Source organism: Chamaea fasciata, unplaced genomic scaffold (assembly GCF_029207755.1).
Source record: "Chamaea fasciata isolate MVZ Bird 193981 ecotype frontalis unplaced genomic scaffold, bChaFas1.0.hap1 SCAF_4, whole genome shotgun sequence".
Classification (NCBI taxonomy): domain Eukaryota; kingdom Metazoa; phylum Chordata; class Aves; order Passeriformes; family Sylviidae; genus Chamaea; species Chamaea fasciata.
The window spans coordinates 27,505,928-27,523,877 of NW_027094089.1; the positions used below are offsets into that span (position 1 = coordinate 27,505,928).

At 39.6% G+C, this 17,950-nt stretch overlaps 1 protein-coding gene across 2 annotated transcripts in view; it reads right to left on the bottom strand.

Moving 5' to 3' along the window:
• Positions 1-981: 981 nt before the first annotated feature.
• The window catches only part of IL6ST (interleukin 6 cytokine family signal transducer), a 32,523-nt gene continuing 15,554 nt past the window's right edge, over positions 982-17,950 (bottom strand). For both annotated transcript variants that reach the window (XM_066181163.1, XM_066181162.1), the window contains exons 8-16: positions 16,596-16,678; positions 15,515-15,734; positions 13,124-13,300; positions 12,332-12,430; positions 11,600-11,746; positions 10,544-10,684; positions 9,243-9,339; positions 7,836-7,917; positions 982-6,995 (exon numbers count right to left, since the gene is read on the bottom strand). In XM_066181163.1, coding sequence (XP_066037260.1) covers positions 6,270-6,995; positions 7,836-7,917; positions 9,243-9,339; positions 10,544-10,684; positions 11,600-11,746; positions 12,332-12,430; positions 13,124-13,300; positions 15,515-15,734; positions 16,596-16,678 — 1,772 coding nt within the window. In that variant the 3' untranslated portion in view covers positions 982-6,269. The remainder of the gene's footprint in view (positions 6,996-7,835; positions 7,918-9,242; positions 9,340-10,543; positions 10,685-11,599; positions 11,747-12,331; positions 12,431-13,123; positions 13,301-15,514; positions 15,735-16,595; positions 16,679-17,950) is intronic.

Below are 17,950 nucleotides of genomic sequence, written 5' to 3' on the forward strand. Positions count from 1 at the left end.
CAGAGATCTCCCGGCTGCACTGCAAACAGCACTGGGCAGGGCTAGCAGGGCCTCCGTGCACCTCTCAGAGGTGCTGTGCTGCTGTGCCAATCCTGGCTGGACAGACCTAGGCTACTTTAAAGGTAGAACATGGTTAGGCACACCTCCTGCTCCTGTGCTCTGCTCTGCTGGCCCCTGCCAAGGGGATGGAGAACTGTTTCCTTCCCGGAACCGAGCTGTTTCTGGCATTTGTCCTGCACTAATGCTCATCAGCTGTGAGCACAGGGGAGCAGGACACACAAAAATGCTATGCCTCTCAAGGGCCTTATGTGAAACAGGGGTCAGTGAACTACTGTGCAGTAAACCAACATTTTGGAAAAGGAGTCTTAGCATCTTCTACCAAGCATTAACTCATGCATGACACGCCTAGGATGGCTCTTCTGGTGCTGTATAATGAATGGAATGCCCCCTTCCCCACCCCACTGCCCCCTGGGCTTTACCGGGGTCCGAGTCTCTCTATTCAGATGAGGACTTCAGCCAAGAAAGGGGAGCAGTCTTTCCCCGCCTGCCCACCTTAAAGCACTTTGTGAAGGTGACCAGCCTTTGAAGACCCAACTCCCAAAAAAATGCTTTTTCAGTACATGTCAGTACTTGTCAGTATCAAGACATAATCTGTGATGATCCTACACCCACGAGAAACAAAAGAAGTAAACCCTGGTGAGATAGAGCAGTGCCAGACATAGCCAGGTCGGAGATGCCTTTCTTGGAAATGAGACTGTGTGAGTAGAGAGCATAGTTTCTGTTTCCAGCAGCAATAACCAAGGCGGGACTAGACCATTCACCTGCTGCTGAATGTGGCCACAGGAGCAATGAGAAGGTAGCCTTTTATTCAGGAACGTCATGGTTGTGTCTCTGTCTCTTGCATGTGAGGCAGTGGCCCAGACTCTTCTTCTGTGGTTACTACTTGGTTAGCCTCACAAAACACTGACTCTAGCACACAAGTTAAGTATGGAATTTTGTTTTGTTTTCTTTCTGCATATGATGTACTACAGAAATGCAATGTTCAGGCTCAATCAGGTAACAAAGAGGAAGACATTCAAAACTGACCATAAAAATAAATTGTAGAAAGCAGATTTTATATGACAATACACATGCAGCTTGCAAAAGAATAAAGACACTGAACAGGTATTAAAACACATTCCCATACAGAGACAGCTTATGCAGCAATTTACAAGGTTAACCTCTGGCCAGAGTATGCAAGCCCTTTAAAGCTGGCATCAAATTACCACTAGTTTAATTAGACATAATTAGTTTAAGTACATAGGAAAATTTAACTTAATGTTTACATTCACTAGCCATCCAATCCAGCATCAAGGCACTTTCCTTGTTGGTACATCTGTTCGTTCCTGTGTCGCACACCTCCACTCACCTAGATGCATATATTGGCACAGCAAACTGGGTGACCAGTAACTTCTTATCCCCAAATAAAAGCAATTGGTTACTAGACAATCCCTGGCTGTATCAAAGTGTCAGGCTATATGTGACACTGTAAACAAAACTGGTGTGTTAAAAAAACCAACGGCAAGTTGACTGGATCTGTTAACAAATGTGCTTTGATGATGAAAAGTGATAGGTGTTATCAATTTCACACTGCAGAGAACGCCCATCTGCCACGCCCATGATCCCCAGAGAAGAACAGCTGACACTTTAGTCTGAGCAGGAGGATGTGGATGTGGAGCTTTCCAGCCATCAGTCAACAGTTGTGCCATAAGTGTTTTTCATCTATTGTTACAGAAGTGTGCTTCTGCAGAGTAGCAATGACATTATTGCATATATCCCCTTCAGGTTGTCTTTGCAAATAAATACAAGTACTGGCTAAGGCTGCATTCTGGGAGGTACTTGCTGCCCACCCTCTCTCTGCACTACAGTTAAGAGGCAGGGAAGCATACAATTGTTGAAATCTGGCCCTTCATTATTGTATTTTGGTTTGTTTTATCAAATCTTGTGGCCTTAGAAATGCATCCTTGTGCATTAAGTCAGCACTGCTTTTATTTTCAAGAATGGCTCAGATTGCACAAATCCTACAAAGGAAACAACAGTGAAAGCAAATATATATGATTTTTAGCTTTTTTAGCTTTCACTTTAAAGGAAGAGAAATGGAAATTCGTGAGTCCAATGCAAGATACTTAATTTCAACCTCCTCCAGACTTTTCCACTTACACCTCCACTTCACTGCAATTTTCTGGATCAAAAGCAAAGCTGAAGACTCGGGTTGGCCGCAATTCCCTAACAGCTGTTCCATGACAGAACACTCAACATTTTTATATAAACTTCTTCTGTGAAACATTACAAGTGACTCCTGGAATTTAAAATGGTTATATGTATCCATCCTTGCAGACAGACAAGAGATTATGGGGATAAATGAACTTTTACTGTCGATCGGTCAAGAGAACTTTTTAACACAGTTAAAGGAATGCATTCAAACAACAGTTAATCTCAGCTACAGTCACTGTCTAATGGGGAAAATCAACTAGTATATTTAGTCCCATTTAATGCACATAAGTGACAATGTAAAATGTGTACATCCCAGAGTGGGGCAGACTATTAACAATCTGACAGTCTTTGGAATTTCAGATCCCACTGAGAAGTCGATTCCACAGCAGCATGCACTGATGTGGATCTTGGGTATCTGAGACCTGGCTCTAATTAAACAATTAATTAAAATCAGCACGGTGATCCCCACATACGGGGCACACTGATGTATGTTTTAACCACCTGACAAAGCTCATGCTCTACAAAGCTGAAGCTCCCACCCAGATGATGGGGCTGCTCCGGAGCCCAAGAACGGGACTCAGCCCTAGCATGCAAACTCCCTCATCCTCCCAGAGCCAAAGTTTTTTCCAGGTTTTGCTAGGCTTCTCTACCAGACAAGAATATACTCATCATAAACTCTCCAGAACAAAGTTTAAAAATTTTTCCTCTGCTGTGCTTGTACTGCCACATTAAGGCGTAACAGGCAGCTTAATTCTTCTACAGAAGCATGTGTGAAACAATTCCAAGACTTTCACTACAGCAGAAGAGGATATTCCTAGACTATCTGCCCTTGAACTGAGCCAACACACTCCAGAAAACAACACAAATCATCTCCTGGTCTAACAGAACCACCACAATAGAACTACAAAGGTAATATATTTACTTCCCTCGTAAACAGAGGACCATTATTCGGCCTGCACTTAAGAGTTTTTCAAATATATTAATATATTTCTACTAGCCTCCCTTCCCTGCCCCCAAATTAACAGCCCTTACGACTATTCTTCCACCTGTACCTGAAAAATTCCAGTCCAAGAAATCAAGTTGGACATGAAAGTGTCTATACTGAAATGTGACTTTAATAATGCCTTTGTTTTGTGAACCAATAGCCACTGGTGAAGGGAGGGGGTGGAGGAGGGAGAAAATTTTACTTTAATTACTGTGTTAGGGCCAAGCTCAGAAAATTTCAGTGGATTGCTATAATTACACTGCAGATACCCTTAGAAACCTGTATGCAACTGTTTGATACAATTAGATTTTTACAGTCCAAAGTACAAAATCTTGTTAAACCCTGAACACTGCACGATATATTTGGCACATAGGTTTATGAACTAGTTGTAAACCTGTTATTTATATGTATTGTGGCTTCTACAAGCTGTTCACCCACCAGGAGCTCCTGCTTAGTCTTTAGTATTTTAGCCCTAGATAAATGCACTGTCTCAAAAGAGCATGCCATTGCCAGCCAGCCAGAACTTTCTCTAGGACCCACTCAGTTCTTTGAGTTTATTACCACTGGCCCATAAACAACAATGAAAGATGTCAGAAATGACAGGCCAGAACTCTAGTTAGCACAGACTTTAAAAATCAGAATCTTTTGCTGCTGTTAAACATCAGGTAAATCTTGAATGGTCCACGATTAACAGCAACTGAGAAGAAAATGCCTTCCCTCTACAGAAAGGCAAGTAGCAACTTAAGGAATACCTGTCATTCTCCCTCAAATAACATATGCTATCAAAAGTTAATATTACTGAATCACAAAACCATAATTAAAAAACGCCAACATGTTTTTGAAAACATCCAGACCTTTGCAGCACTGTTTAGACCATGTAGCCAGGTTGTGGCCAACAATATTACAGAGATGAGAAGATGGATGAAATGCATTTGGCTGCTGGACAGTTCTAATAAGTATGCACACTGCTCAGCAGAGCCTTTCCCTTTCACTTGTGGTTTCTACAGTCATTGTGAAGTTTGCATAGAGAAGGTAACTCATCCCCCAGTAAAGTAAATGCAATTTTTCCCAAGAGGAACATGTTCCAAAAAAGGAATGCTCCTTCAACCTCTGAAAAAGGAAAGATGATATCTGTTGTCTCATGACAGCAGTTTTCATTATGCCTTTGCCCTGTGGGAGGGAGTTTGAAGATGCTGAGTGTGCAGTGGGGTGAACAGGAAGAGGAATGGTCTGAAGAAAGGTGTAATTATAGTAAGCTGCAACATAGCCTTTTAATTTAAAAAAAGTGCCTAGATACAGACAAATACTGTCAGGAGAAAGGAACAGTGGAATACTGAAATGTTATTAAAGATTCTGCATTCTTTATCTGTTTTAAATATTCCAAATTTCAAGAGGCAATCTTACAAATTTACTCTTGTACTTAATTTCTTCATAACAAAAGCAAAAGACACAAGTGGACATTTACATGTGTTACCCATCCTTCCATGCAAGCTGGCAGACAAGGGAAGATGAAATGATACTGACACAGGCCTTTCAAGGGCTTTTAGCAAGTGCTCTGCAGAACAGCAGTACCAGAGGTCACAGCACAAAAGGTTTCAGGTGGTCTTAAATACATAGTTATTTTGCTGAAGGAGAAATAAAACCCTTGTTTTAGTCTCACAAAACAGCATTTAGTGTTTTGAAATGCAGTTTTATTAGTGTCAGATTAGAAAGCTGACTGCCTACATTAGATTAAAAATTAATTAAAAAAAAACTTAAAGAGTGCCATAAAATTTCTGGTTATCACTGGAGAAGGGGGTTATTTTCATGCAATTTGATTTTTGTTTAAATACTGGGAGATGAAGTTTCCCAGAAATGTAGCTTCCTCAAAAAAACAGTAAACTGTATGAGCAGGGAGTCATTAAGGAATTTTAACAACTTAAGTGTGCTACCAGCAAAGTTCAAATTCAGAGTACAGGTTTTGGTTTTAGTTCCAAGAGCATCAATGACTTCTATGCTTTGGCTGATTTCAGTTTCAAGGATGACCTGCAGTATTAGCAGTGAGGTTACAGCACACTAACAGCTGCAGTCTGTCAGGAGGAAGGTTATATTTCCTTTCCCCTCAGCACTCAAAAATGGTAAAAGCTTACACCTTGTTACTTGAGCTGTACACAGCAAAGGTGCACTTATTAAAAAAAGGCATATATGACCACGGAAGTTTTATATGTTCAAACAGGACTGGGGTACAAAGCCTTTAAATAATTCCTGATCTGTGTTGTCATCTGATTTCCAAATTTTTCAATGAGACTGAATTGCTGTGTGTCAAGTTGCAAGGCACATTTTTATAGGCCAAATTACTCTATAGTTCATGTGCACACATATCTAAATGTAGGTACAGTATCAATTGCTATAGTAGAATTCAGATTCAAGCAATCTTGGTGTTCTCCTACCTGTGCACCATAGCAAGTTCTATTCAATGTTAAAGGTTTTTAAACAGGGATGAACATGATTTGCAGGCCTGGCAAGCTGAAAATTGAGGCACTGGGACAAATCAAAATTCTGTAAGTCAATTAAGTTATTGAAAAGTCTATCACACAAGTATTCTTCCATGTCAGAATACTGAGCTTCAGTCTTACTTTTGCACAAAGCTGCACTGTGCAACTAAGGCTAGCTTTTTAGGCTTGTACACTGCCACGCATCAAAGTGTTTCTTCTGGGAGGTCTATTGGCTGATGTGGATATTTAAAACTTGACCTTTTCAATCATGTGAAATTCTGTTACGAAGAGAGACACAATACCCAATGTAGCACACAGGCTCATTCAGCTATCCAGATGTAAGGTTTTATGTAGTGCATAAAAGTAAATCTCCAGTAGGTCTGCACTGGAAATTTTCCATAAAAACAGTCCTTATTGTATTCTGTCAAATTACTTTTCGCTTAATTTCAGGTTTTCTATCTGCAGTAAGATAAGAATACTTAGCTTACTTTATCAGAAACACAGGGGAATATGTGAACAGGCACTAATGAAGGCCTAAAGAGAGCCAGTCTTTTCTCTCACTGAGGCATATAGCCCCCTTGTCTCACAGTCTGTGGGAGGTAACTTTTTGGCATTTCATCAACTGGCAGTGGATTTTCTTCCACTGTTTCAGGTCTCACAGTTTGTCCTTCAGTACATGTCTGTAAAACACTTGATAGAGCAGATTCCTGGGTATTTTTTTCCATCCCAAGGCCCAATGGCTGTGAACTCTGACCTGAGATCTGCAGTTGAACAAATCCAACAAGATCTCCCTCATCAGCCTGAGTAACCTGCTTTGTTCTTTCAAAGCATGGCCTGTCTGTGTTGGTTTCATCCTGACCACCATTTTGTCTGAAATACTGCTGCCTCTGTGCCGTGCTGTCAGCTCCTCCAGAATGATCCTCTGATCTCTCTTCTGAATCTAGCAGTGGCTGAGTTGACTCAGACCTTGAAAAGACATGTAGAGGTGTCTGGTCTCTGTAGCCATTAAGCACTACAGTTGAATACTGTACAGTGCTTGAAGTGTTCTGTGTTGTTTCACCTTCATCGCTGTCAGAGACGCTCTGCCTAGGAGAGGACATGCACGAGGATCCTCCAATACCACTGCTGTGCCCTTCTGAAGTACTTTTGTCTTTTTTAAGCAAGTCAAAGGGTTTTAGATCTTGTTCTGAAAAAGACTTCTTGTCGTCAGCTTCTATTTCTACAATGCTTACATCTGTAAAGCTGCCTTCTGGGTACATCTGATCTTTGGAATTAAAGGTATGCTGAAAGAAAGAGATGTATGCTGTCTAAGAGGAAGGTTATGTTAAAAATCAAAAACCTCAATAAATATATGAATTTTTCTTCATAATGCCTTTGAATTTCTTCATGTAAGTTCTCTTTACTAAGTCTGGCAATATCTCCAAAGCATGTGTTAAAAAATTAAGGATACAGCTTTGTTTTCAATATGGAGCCTTAATTATCCAGCTATTCTAAAATCATAGTGGATGTTTGCTCTCATTTTAATTGTTCTTAAGAGCTGTAAACACAGAAGCATTTGCTGTGCAGCACAGGAACATCCTATACTGAGAACCATATACTACTTCAAATAATGTACTCAACATCAGACTACTTCTTCACAGAAATTAGCCACAATTTGTTGAACAGAATTTGCCTGGTCATTTGTCCCACATGTGGCACAAATTTTGCTGCCATCTTCTCATTAATGAGGAACTGTTTATAGTCTTCTCCTTCATTCATGACTGAACTGGGCAAACAAGTCACTTCAGGGTTTTAAGAATGGGAATCATGGTTTACTTAATGATGATTTCCCATGAATGAGCAAAGAAATGAGTACTTGACCCTTCCAACTAGTAAACTGAATCTAACTCACAACTTTAAAGCCCATGCTAGACTATGAATCTGTGCTAAGAGCCATGTGAATCTAATGCTCAATCTACAGATGAAATGAAGTCTTCTAACCATATTGTATCACAATATCAATGACACTTAATACTCAGGGTTTTCCTTGAAATCCATCTGTGCTAGAAGACAGAAGACTCCAGCTGGTTAGTTTATCTGAAACCTTGCAGACTAGGAAGATACAGGATGCAAAAAGGTATTACCTTAGCTGGAACTTGAGGAGACCACTGAGCAATGTTACTCTTGGATGGATCAGGTACAATAGGCCAGATATGTTTTTTAATTCTGTAAAGGATTAAAAAAGGAATAAAGTCACAAGATGCACTCCCCAAATTCTCTGTTCATAGCAACTACAGAAGACTCCAGGACACCACTTCCTTACATAGAAATTTTGCATTCCAAATAAGAATGCTTCCTGGGTTCCTTTTCATCTTTGTATGAGACTGTAGTACTTTAGTAGTAAAACAAAGCAAAACACAGCACTGCACTTTATTCCTCCACACATTAGATGAAGCTATTAATGTAATGCAAAACAACAAATGGCAACAATAGTGAGAGATTTTCAAATTTATAGCACTTTAGAATGTACAGAGCTATTACTTTAGTACTTCACGATGCATGCCAGCATGCAAATACGATCTGGCTTCTTTTTAATGTAACTATGATTAGCACAGGTCAAATCTAAGCTAACTCCACAATTAAAAATAAAAAAAAAAAAATATTTGGAAGAAAAACTTGCCTTGTAGGTCTTAAGAATGTACTGTTCCTTAAAACCAGAACGTTCTGTTGATACATCACCCCCAAACAAACCAGCTTTAAAACCGATGCACCTCTCTTGCTCTTTATAAACAGGCTACCACAAGAGATTCCCTATAGGAGAACTCTGAAGAACAATTCAAGATGGGCTTTCCAACTATTGTCTACTAAGAACTAATTTTAGGAGCAGCAGGGAGGTTAAAAGGAAAAGGGCATAAAATGCTGTCATTAATTAGAAAGAAAGGATAGTTGGCAGGGGACACAGGAGAGGTGCTACACCTTGCCAGGGGAAACACTGCAGCAATGCCATCTTGGTTAAGATGCCACAGACAAGAGCTTTGGGGTGGGGAAGCAGGAGGAGGCAGGTTGCTTCCCAGCAGTCAGTAAACAGGCACTGAGTTACCTGATCATGATGTCTGATTAATTTTTTTTTGCCATAAAGCTTCACGTTTGTTAATGCTGTAAATAAATTGCCCAAACACAACAAAGAGACTTCCTCCACTTCACAAACTAGGGACCATAATTCCACTCACAGGATGACTAAGAAACACAAACAGTATATCCTGATCAAAACCTAACAAAGCTAACCCTAACTACATCCACCAAGAAAATCATTAATTTTCTTGCAGGACTGAATCATGGAACATTTAGTATGTGTGTAACTAACAGTAAGAAATTAGTATCAGAAGAGGCCCTGGTTTCTCCAGGAAAACACAGGTTTTGACACCAATCCATACATGCATGCTTTAAGTTTTTCTCTGCTCTAACTGAAGAATACTTAATTGGGTTGGTATAAATTACTGCCATTTCTGTTACACTCAGAAATATAAGAGGAAGAGTTATTTTCTACTTACAGGTCACGTTTGTTGAAGCAAAACAGAACTCCAAGGAGCACAATCAACAGGAATGCTAGACACACAGGTACAACTATGGCTTCAATTTCTCCTTTTCCTGAAGGAGGTGAAAAAAAGCAGTTACAGCCCACTTTGGCATTTAAAGACCTCAACAGCAGTACATATTTCCAAAAGGTTAGGGAGAACCTGAAACACCTCAATGCTCAGTCTCAAAGCTTCACATTCAGAAGAACCTTTTCAACACATGAAAAGCGCCTCCTGATGAAAACATGAAAAGCACTGTCCTGACAATCTACTGCCTTGCACCAACAAAAAACATGGGTTGATCTAGAAGCTGTAGTACTGACAGAACAAGTAATTTTGTAGCTTGGGCAGGTATGACAGTAACATCTCTGTCAATTCATCTGCTGCCCAGGTGTTCCAGTGCCCGGGTGGCTGTCATAACACGGTCATGGTCAAATAAGTAAAGTAAACAAAGTCACTACTCAGCCATCAGTTTATTCTGTACATGAAGATTTCCTCTGCCTGCAAGCACCAAGGTTTGCATTATTATGTATTTCTTCGAATGTTACACACATTCTTAAGCAGACCTTGGAGAATGCTTAGGAAAGAGCAACACTATACAGGAAAAAAGCCTACAGTAAATTCAAGAATTTAAGTGTCTTCCACAATTAAACTCAGTCAGTAATGTTGCTGTTACCCTTACATGTAAGAAGCACCCTAACACTGAATATATAATATATTTAACTACTCAAAACAAGTCTCTGTAAAGATCTGTAGAAAACTTTCATAATGATATGAAAGAATTTGGAAGGGCTCTGAGAATGACATATGCTGACGGGCACCTACATCAGCAGATCAACATACAAGCACACGTTTCTATAGCTTCTTCAGCACACCTTATCAGGATTAAAAAAAAAGACTGACTAGGGGTAGGTGCCACTGGACATCAAAAGAGATAAGGGCACTGGGTGAATCCTAATGACTCATGAAAAATGACCCACGGCCTGAAATATACATAAAACACATCCAAACCAGCAGGGTTAGTAACAAAAAAGTGCAATTCATGAGGTTTGCAGAGCATTTATTGTTGTCTATATAATCAGAAAAATCCTGACTAAACTACCTCTTAGTAAAAGAGCACTAGACAAGCCACCCAGGTATTAGGAACATTACAGGTTGACTGTTACTGAAACTTTAAAATAAAATCACTTTTGCCTTTTAACACATCTTTCAAAGAGCCTTGCTGTATTGTTGCAACATTAATTCCTACCTCTACCAATTGTGCCACTTTGCCTTACCAAATTTTTGAGTAGTAAAAGTGAAATCAGGACCAGTGCTGCTTCCATTATCTGTGGATGCCATCATCCGCACAGTGTACAGTGTATCACTGGCTAGAGAGGAAAGGGTATACTCTGTCTTGGAGGGATCCACAGTCACAACTAAAGAGAAGAAATTTATACTGTTTTTTTACAAACAAATAACATCTCCACAAAAACAGCAACATGAAGATATCAAAACTTCAGACGTGAAGGATAGTTTTAACAGAACACATAGCAGGTGGAAAATACAACAGTCAAAGACTATAAACTTGTACAAGAAATGCTGAGATTAATTTCTGTTTAGGTATCTGAATTTAGTATCTTTCTATATTCAAGTTCCTGTGAGAGTTTTTTCCCCTACAATGCACCTACAAACTAAACTAGTAGTATAATTAAGGCTGAAAGTCTGTCTAGTAAGCCAAATACACAGTGCTAACAAGGAACTGCTAGTACTGACTAGGACAAAACCAAGCTAAGGAATATTAAGACATGGGTATGCATAAGTACCTGGCCCTTCCAATTTAAGCAAATCTAAGAATTAAAGTTTTGATAGTGTCAGCTGCCTGTACGTCACACACACTACTGAAAACTATGACACACTTCAAACAAGATGATCTACATCAGTACTATGTTGATCTACAGCTCCAGGAGGACTAAAAATCTCCTCCCCACTTCCTTAAGGTTTTATCATAGTTAAATACAGTCAAAACCTTTTGTATCTTGAATGGTCTGCCATCATCCTCATATACCATAATCTCAGTCTGTATTTAGATTGCAATATGGGAGCACAATACTCACAAATCAGCCTTCAGAAACTAAACTCAGTACCCAATATATACATACTGAATGTTCTGAATTCTTTACTAGGGACTTTCTGTTCTGTATGGAGGAGAATTATGGCTCAAACACCAGTTTTATGTTCTCAGAACAGACTGTCAGCTGTAATGATTCTGTGTATTTTTTCAGGAACAAATATTAGGAAGGAGACATATGAAACACTTCAATGCCATAAAACACTTCTCTATTTTCTGGTACCTGTTTCATTTCCATCAATAGTTTTATAAAGTATGGTGTAATTTCGGATAAATCCATTTTGTTCCTCAACTGTGAGATGGTTCCACGTCAAAACAGCTTCAGCTTTTCCTACTTTTTTTGTCTGAACAGTAGGTCCTTTTGAAGGACCTGTAATGGGAGATAAAGATTAGTTTCTGCTTGGCAACCTTGCATTCACAGAAGCAGCATATTAACAAGGACCAAACTGTTAGAGCATAAAAACTTCAATGGAATAGTTTGACTAACTTACATGGAAAAGCACTGGTTTTAAACAACATAAGAACTATAAAGATGCTTTAAAAAAGAAACATTCAGGACCAGATATGAAAAGAAAGTCAGCATGTTGCAGGAAACCTTCAAATAAAGTTAAGTTTTGATTTCACACTTGAAATTTAAAATAAATCAGCATATAAATATCACTATTGTAAATAATGAATATATTGTAAATATATCACTAAAATAAAAAATTCATGTCTGATTATCTGATAAAGTTTGGAGAAACAAAGAGCCAGCCATAGTCAGCCATCTGTCTAGTTCCCAAATACTGTAAAAAAGCAGAATGGATAATAACAGAAGGGAAAAGATGAACGATGTCACCTGACCCTCAGTTACTAAACCATTTTTAATTACACAGTCCACATTAAAGCAAAGGTTTATTTATTTTTTGTCAAAAAGGGTCAGTGTATGTGCTACAAGGCGATGACTTATACTTACGATCTTGCTTAAGATAAGCCTTCACAGACTGTCCACTTCCCTGACCATCAGCATACAGAGGGTACACAGTTATCAAGTAACACTTGAAAGGCTTTATACCTAATAAAAGGAATTTAAAAGGTGTTGTTTCAGACAGTCAAATTGCTCATCATCCTCATTTACTTCAGATACATGTTTCTGAGTTTTCGCTGTTTACTAGGTGTACTTGTACCTAATGCAGCTGAGTATTCTCTAGAGCTCATTAATACACTGCTCCAAAATATTAACTAAAGGAACAATATAATGGTCCACACTCAAATGTAAAATTTACTAAGTGCACTTCAGAGAAGTCAGGGTTTTTTTCTAATTTACTTTAAATAGAAGGTCTTTGTATATAGCATTAACTACCCAAATTACTGATTTCAGACACAGACCATAATCTCAGAAGAACAATAAGGCTGATCAAGTTTCACTGTAGTAAAAGAGTAATGAAAGAATTTGATTTCGAAAGGACTCATCCTTTTCACTATTTTAATGGTTTCTAAGAATGACAACACTAAAACCAAAATGGAGATATACCCCTTGTTGTTACATTGTATACATTTCAAAATTTGAGATCAGATACAGTTGTATATTTGACAAAAACACACAAATACTTCCATACACTCAAATTAAACTAGTTGAAACTCTCAGCATTAAACCGCTGTTCTACCAAGAAATTCTAATCACTGTGAGAGTGTTTCTCATCTTCAGAATGCTAAGCAGGTTTTTAGAGTGTCCTACAAACTATATGTAGATTTATGAGCTAAATACCTTTTAAGTCGATTCCTTGAACATCACCCTGTGCAATCTGCCATTCTATGATGCAATCTGAGCTGCTGGACACCAGACACCATTCAATCACATATTTAAGAACATAAGTGTTAGGAGCAGTCCACCCTACCCACAACTTGTCATGTTTAGGTAATGTTCTAAGATTCTTCACAGGAGCTGTAATGAAAGAAAAGAGAAAAATGACCAATATTGACAGTTCTTTCAAGATAGGAACTGTTCTGGCAAATGTTGATACTTTCGGGTAATGGTAGCAATTTGACACAACTAAAGTAAATGTAAATGCCATTTTCTGAAATTTGGAGGTTTACACGTGGATCTTTGTATCAGAGATTCAAAAGCAGTATCAGGCTATTTAAAAACAGGAAGTTAGACTCAACTTCTCTATTCTCAGAGACACTATGTTTCTTTCTTCCAAAAAAAGGTTTTGTTTCAAGACAGAAATCAGACTTAGAATGGGAATTTACAAGTGTATATCAAACAGTTACACTCAAGTACCGTACTAAGTACTATATGTACATAGTGTGTACATATGTAAATAGATAGCATACATAATGTCCAGCTCACAGCTGGACCAACACATCATGGGATGGGTGAGAACTGGCTCATGGGTTGGGCACAAAGGGCTACAGTAAATGGGGTGACATCAGACTGGGGACCTGTCACTAGGGGGTTCCACAGGGCTCCATCCTCAGCCCCGTGCTCTTTGACATCTTCACACATGACCTGGACTCAGGACTGGAAGGGACACTAATCATGTTCCCAGGTGATACAAATCTGGGAGGAGCTGCTGACTCCCTGAAAGGCAGGGAGGCTCTGCAGAGACCCTGACAAAGCCGAGGGCCAGGCAATCATCAACCATACGAAGCTCAACAGGGGAAAGTGCCAGATCCTGCACCTGGGCTGGGGCAGCCCTGGATGCACAGACAGACTGGGCAATGAGAGGCTGGAGAGCAGTGCCATGGAAAGGGCCCTGGGGTCCTGGGCCAGGGCAAGTTGAACATAAGCCAGCAGTGCCCTGGCAGCCAGGAGGGCCAAGTGTGTCCTGGGGGCATCAGGAACAGCATGGCCAGCTGGGCAAGGGAGGGGATTGTCCCCTCTGGGCTGGGGTGGCCTCGCCTCCAGGGCTGGGGGCAGTTCTGGGTGCCACAGAATAATGAAGTTATTAAACTGTAAGAGTGTCCAAAGGAGAGGAACAAAGACAGAGGAGGGCCTTGAAGGGAAGCTGTATGAGGAGCAGCTGAGATCACTTGGTCTGTTCAGCCTGGAGAAGAGGAGATTGAAGGGAAACCTCATTGCAGTTACAGCTTGCTTGTGAGGGGAAGAGGAGGGACACTCTTCTCTGAGTGACCAGAGACAGGATCCAAGGGAATGGCCTGAAGTTATGTCAGGGGCAGTTTAGGCTGGATATCAGCAAAAGGTTCTTCACCCAGAGGGTGGCTGGGCACTGGGACAGGCTCCCCAGGGACATGGTCACAGCACCCAGTCTGCCAGAGTTAAGAAGTGTTCAGACGAAGCTCTCAGGCTCACAGTGTGACTCTTGGGGTGATCTGTGCAGGGTCAGGAGCTGGACTTTAAAAGACCTGTGTGTCCCTTCCAACTCAGGTTATTCTGTAATACATATTATATGCCTATATACTATATATGTATACCTTACTAAGTACTTCCTCCTGGCTGCATCACGACTTTGTTTGAATTATATCCTTAACTAATTCATCTAATAGTTTTGGAGCCAGTGGCTCTCCCTTGGTGCTTACCTGCATCTATGCATATACCGATTTGCCTCCCATCATGGGACCATTTTAATTGTCTAAGAAAAGACTGGAAATAAGGATAAACCAGCCTGTTCTTACGATTAGTGCATAATAAAAAGAACATAATAAAAAAGAACATAAACTATAAGGAAATAGTGGAAGCAGATGACAGAACAACCAGATGATACTGAAAATATGGGAGAATGAGACTGGGACAATCAAAGAAGGGAGTGGGAGGGAGATCAGGAAATCAAAGGAGGAACAATGGCAGAATGGTATATACATACGTATATACCAACTCCTTGATTTTTTTTTTAAGAAAGACACAAAAATGCCTGCTATGCTAAGAAAAGAAACAACAGGGAATATAGTACACAGAAGCCCTAAGAATCAAAAACCAGCAGAACAACATACAAAGCTTCAAATGACACTGAGTACACAAACCCACACATTCCCTGGTACCCAAGTGGCAGTATATACAGAAGGCATGAGACTGCAGATAATTCAGTAATACTTTAATTATGTGCTCATGTAAAAGGTATTGTTTTATAACACTGAAGATACCTTATCAAAAGGGCTACGCAAATTTACTTGACAGAGACATTACTAAGAAACCTACCTTTTGAATTACTTGCCGGGATAAGTAAAACTGATGGAGGAGATGCCCCAACACTGTTACGGGCGATCAGAGTTACTTCATAAGTTCCTTCTGGCAGCTGTAAGGTATGGTTAGTGCTGGTAACATTGTATTTCTTCACTGGACAGGAAAGAGATGATTTATCTCTGACAGTCACTTCATATTGCAAGATTACTCCATTGGCTTCAAATGGCTTCAGTGCCTGTCAGAAACATAGCTTTGATTAAGCTGATATTGAACAAATGTGACAACCCTTATTGTTGTCCTTATAGCACAATTAAAAAATATGAGAACAAGGCAAGTTCCATAGATCAAATACCTGTCCATTTAGGAAAAGCATAAATAACCTGTGCATATTTCTATAAAGCAGTCACTTCCAAAGCCTATTTCTGGTTTAAATACTCCTTTTCTTGATCATACCTAGTGATTTACTAAAAGCTATTCTGTAAGGACTGCAAAACTTGTTGATAAAACCTTCGTTTTATGAGACTTTACAACACAATGACATAAAAGGAATCTCACACCTTTGGCTGTGTTACTATGATAAATATGACAGTTTATGGACTAAAAGAAAGCAGGGTTTGGGGAGTGACCACAATTACATTCCCCTTCTCAGCTGGACTAATCATCCAGCTGGACACAGCAGCATTACTGCACACAAACGCCCAGTGCTGTTTTTAACAACCTTGGCCCCTGCAGTATCTCAAGGCTTAATGGATTTTGCAGCTGGGGTATCACTGTCCAGTGTTGCCACATTTTAGGTTACAGCAGAAGGCATGGCATGAAGCTGTGCTTAGTTCAAGTGGCAGTTCCAAGTCCACAGAAGGAAAACAAATGAGGAATCTGAAAGCAGTCTGTGTGTTTTAGATCACAGAGGAGTGTCAGTTAAATGATGGCATTTACATCTGTAATTTAATTTTTCATAGCTAATTATTATAGAAATAATAAAGTCACTTCTCATATCAAAAAACCCTATAATATCCCAGCCATCTGTTGGGCAGATTTTTTCCACTTAAAAACTGAGGTTTTTAGAAGAATGCTCTATTTCTGCAATTCGCTTTACCTTCCATATTAGATGCACAGTCCAGGAAGCTGGTGAGTGAGATGTATCAATGATCCTCCATATGGGTGGTCCTTTCGATGGTTCTGAGGAAACAATGAAACAGTGCTTGACAGCAGAAATAATTTCATTTAAACTGTTTGAGTTCATCCTTTGATTATCATTATATGATTAGTTTCTTAAAAAAAATAAAAAAATATTAAAAAGCATTTCCTTACTTTCTCAATGAATATAATGCTTGGCATACTAAGTGGAAAATTTCCTGAAGAGATGAGCAAGACACCAGTCCTGCTTTAAGTGTACTGTATCAAAAGAGGTATGAGTCACAATGGTGGGCATCTGCAACATTAGACTGAAGGTGACAATGCTGAGTGAGGCATGATCACACCTACAGCATGCAGCCTGCATCCAGAGGCACAGCCCTGCACACCTGCAAGCCTTGCTACAGTCTGTATCCTGTACTGAGGGGTAGGAACAGTGAAGTTACCTGAAAAGAGGAAAGTGCACAAGAGTTAATAAGGAGAAAACTCTCCAGGGAGTAAGACTCCTAGATTCTGAAAGGGCAACAGAACTCTAGTATTTTTGTACAATGCTACAGTAGGTTTTGGCATCTGTAGTATGAAAAAGTGGTATTTTCACAGGAAATTCCATTTCAAATTAAGATGAACCAACCAATACTACACTGCACAAAGCAATAAAAAGTGGCCAATTTTTGTGAGGGTCTTAGTCTTGTAATATTAAAGATGCAATTCATTTTGAGATCAACTTTCTCTTGAGGCTATTTTTTCTCAGAGTAATTTCATAGCATTTAGCGTATTATGAGGCTTTGGCTTTTAACCTCAAATACCCCTCAGTACCACATATACAGCGTGCATCTCATCTTTTATGCTTTACACTTTGAGAGGAGAACTACAAATTGAGGAAAAGGGAGCTCTTTTACTCATTTGAGTACCCAAACTGGTTCACATGAAAGAAGCAATTGTACATCTTGGCTAATAGAGATCATGAATCTAACACGACCTGTCTGATGTTCACTGATGTTCAATCTTTGTTCTGAGGCTAAAGTAAGACATGGGTACTTAATCAGTATTAGCAGTATTTTTGCAGAGCCAGTCACCACAGCAGAACAACAATGCAACCTAAATAGGCAGGCAGTCCTGAAATCACCATTGCTCAGCCTGAGAGAAAAAACAGAGAAAATGAAGTCATACTATCATTACGAGTTGGAAAGCAGAGATTAGAATATTGGTATGTTTTACAGTATCTCTCCCAGAGAAAGCAGATTTTGTACAGAGCTGATGCAATGCCATCATGGATACAAATTCCACTTGTTTTAAACAAAAAATACAATAATCCCT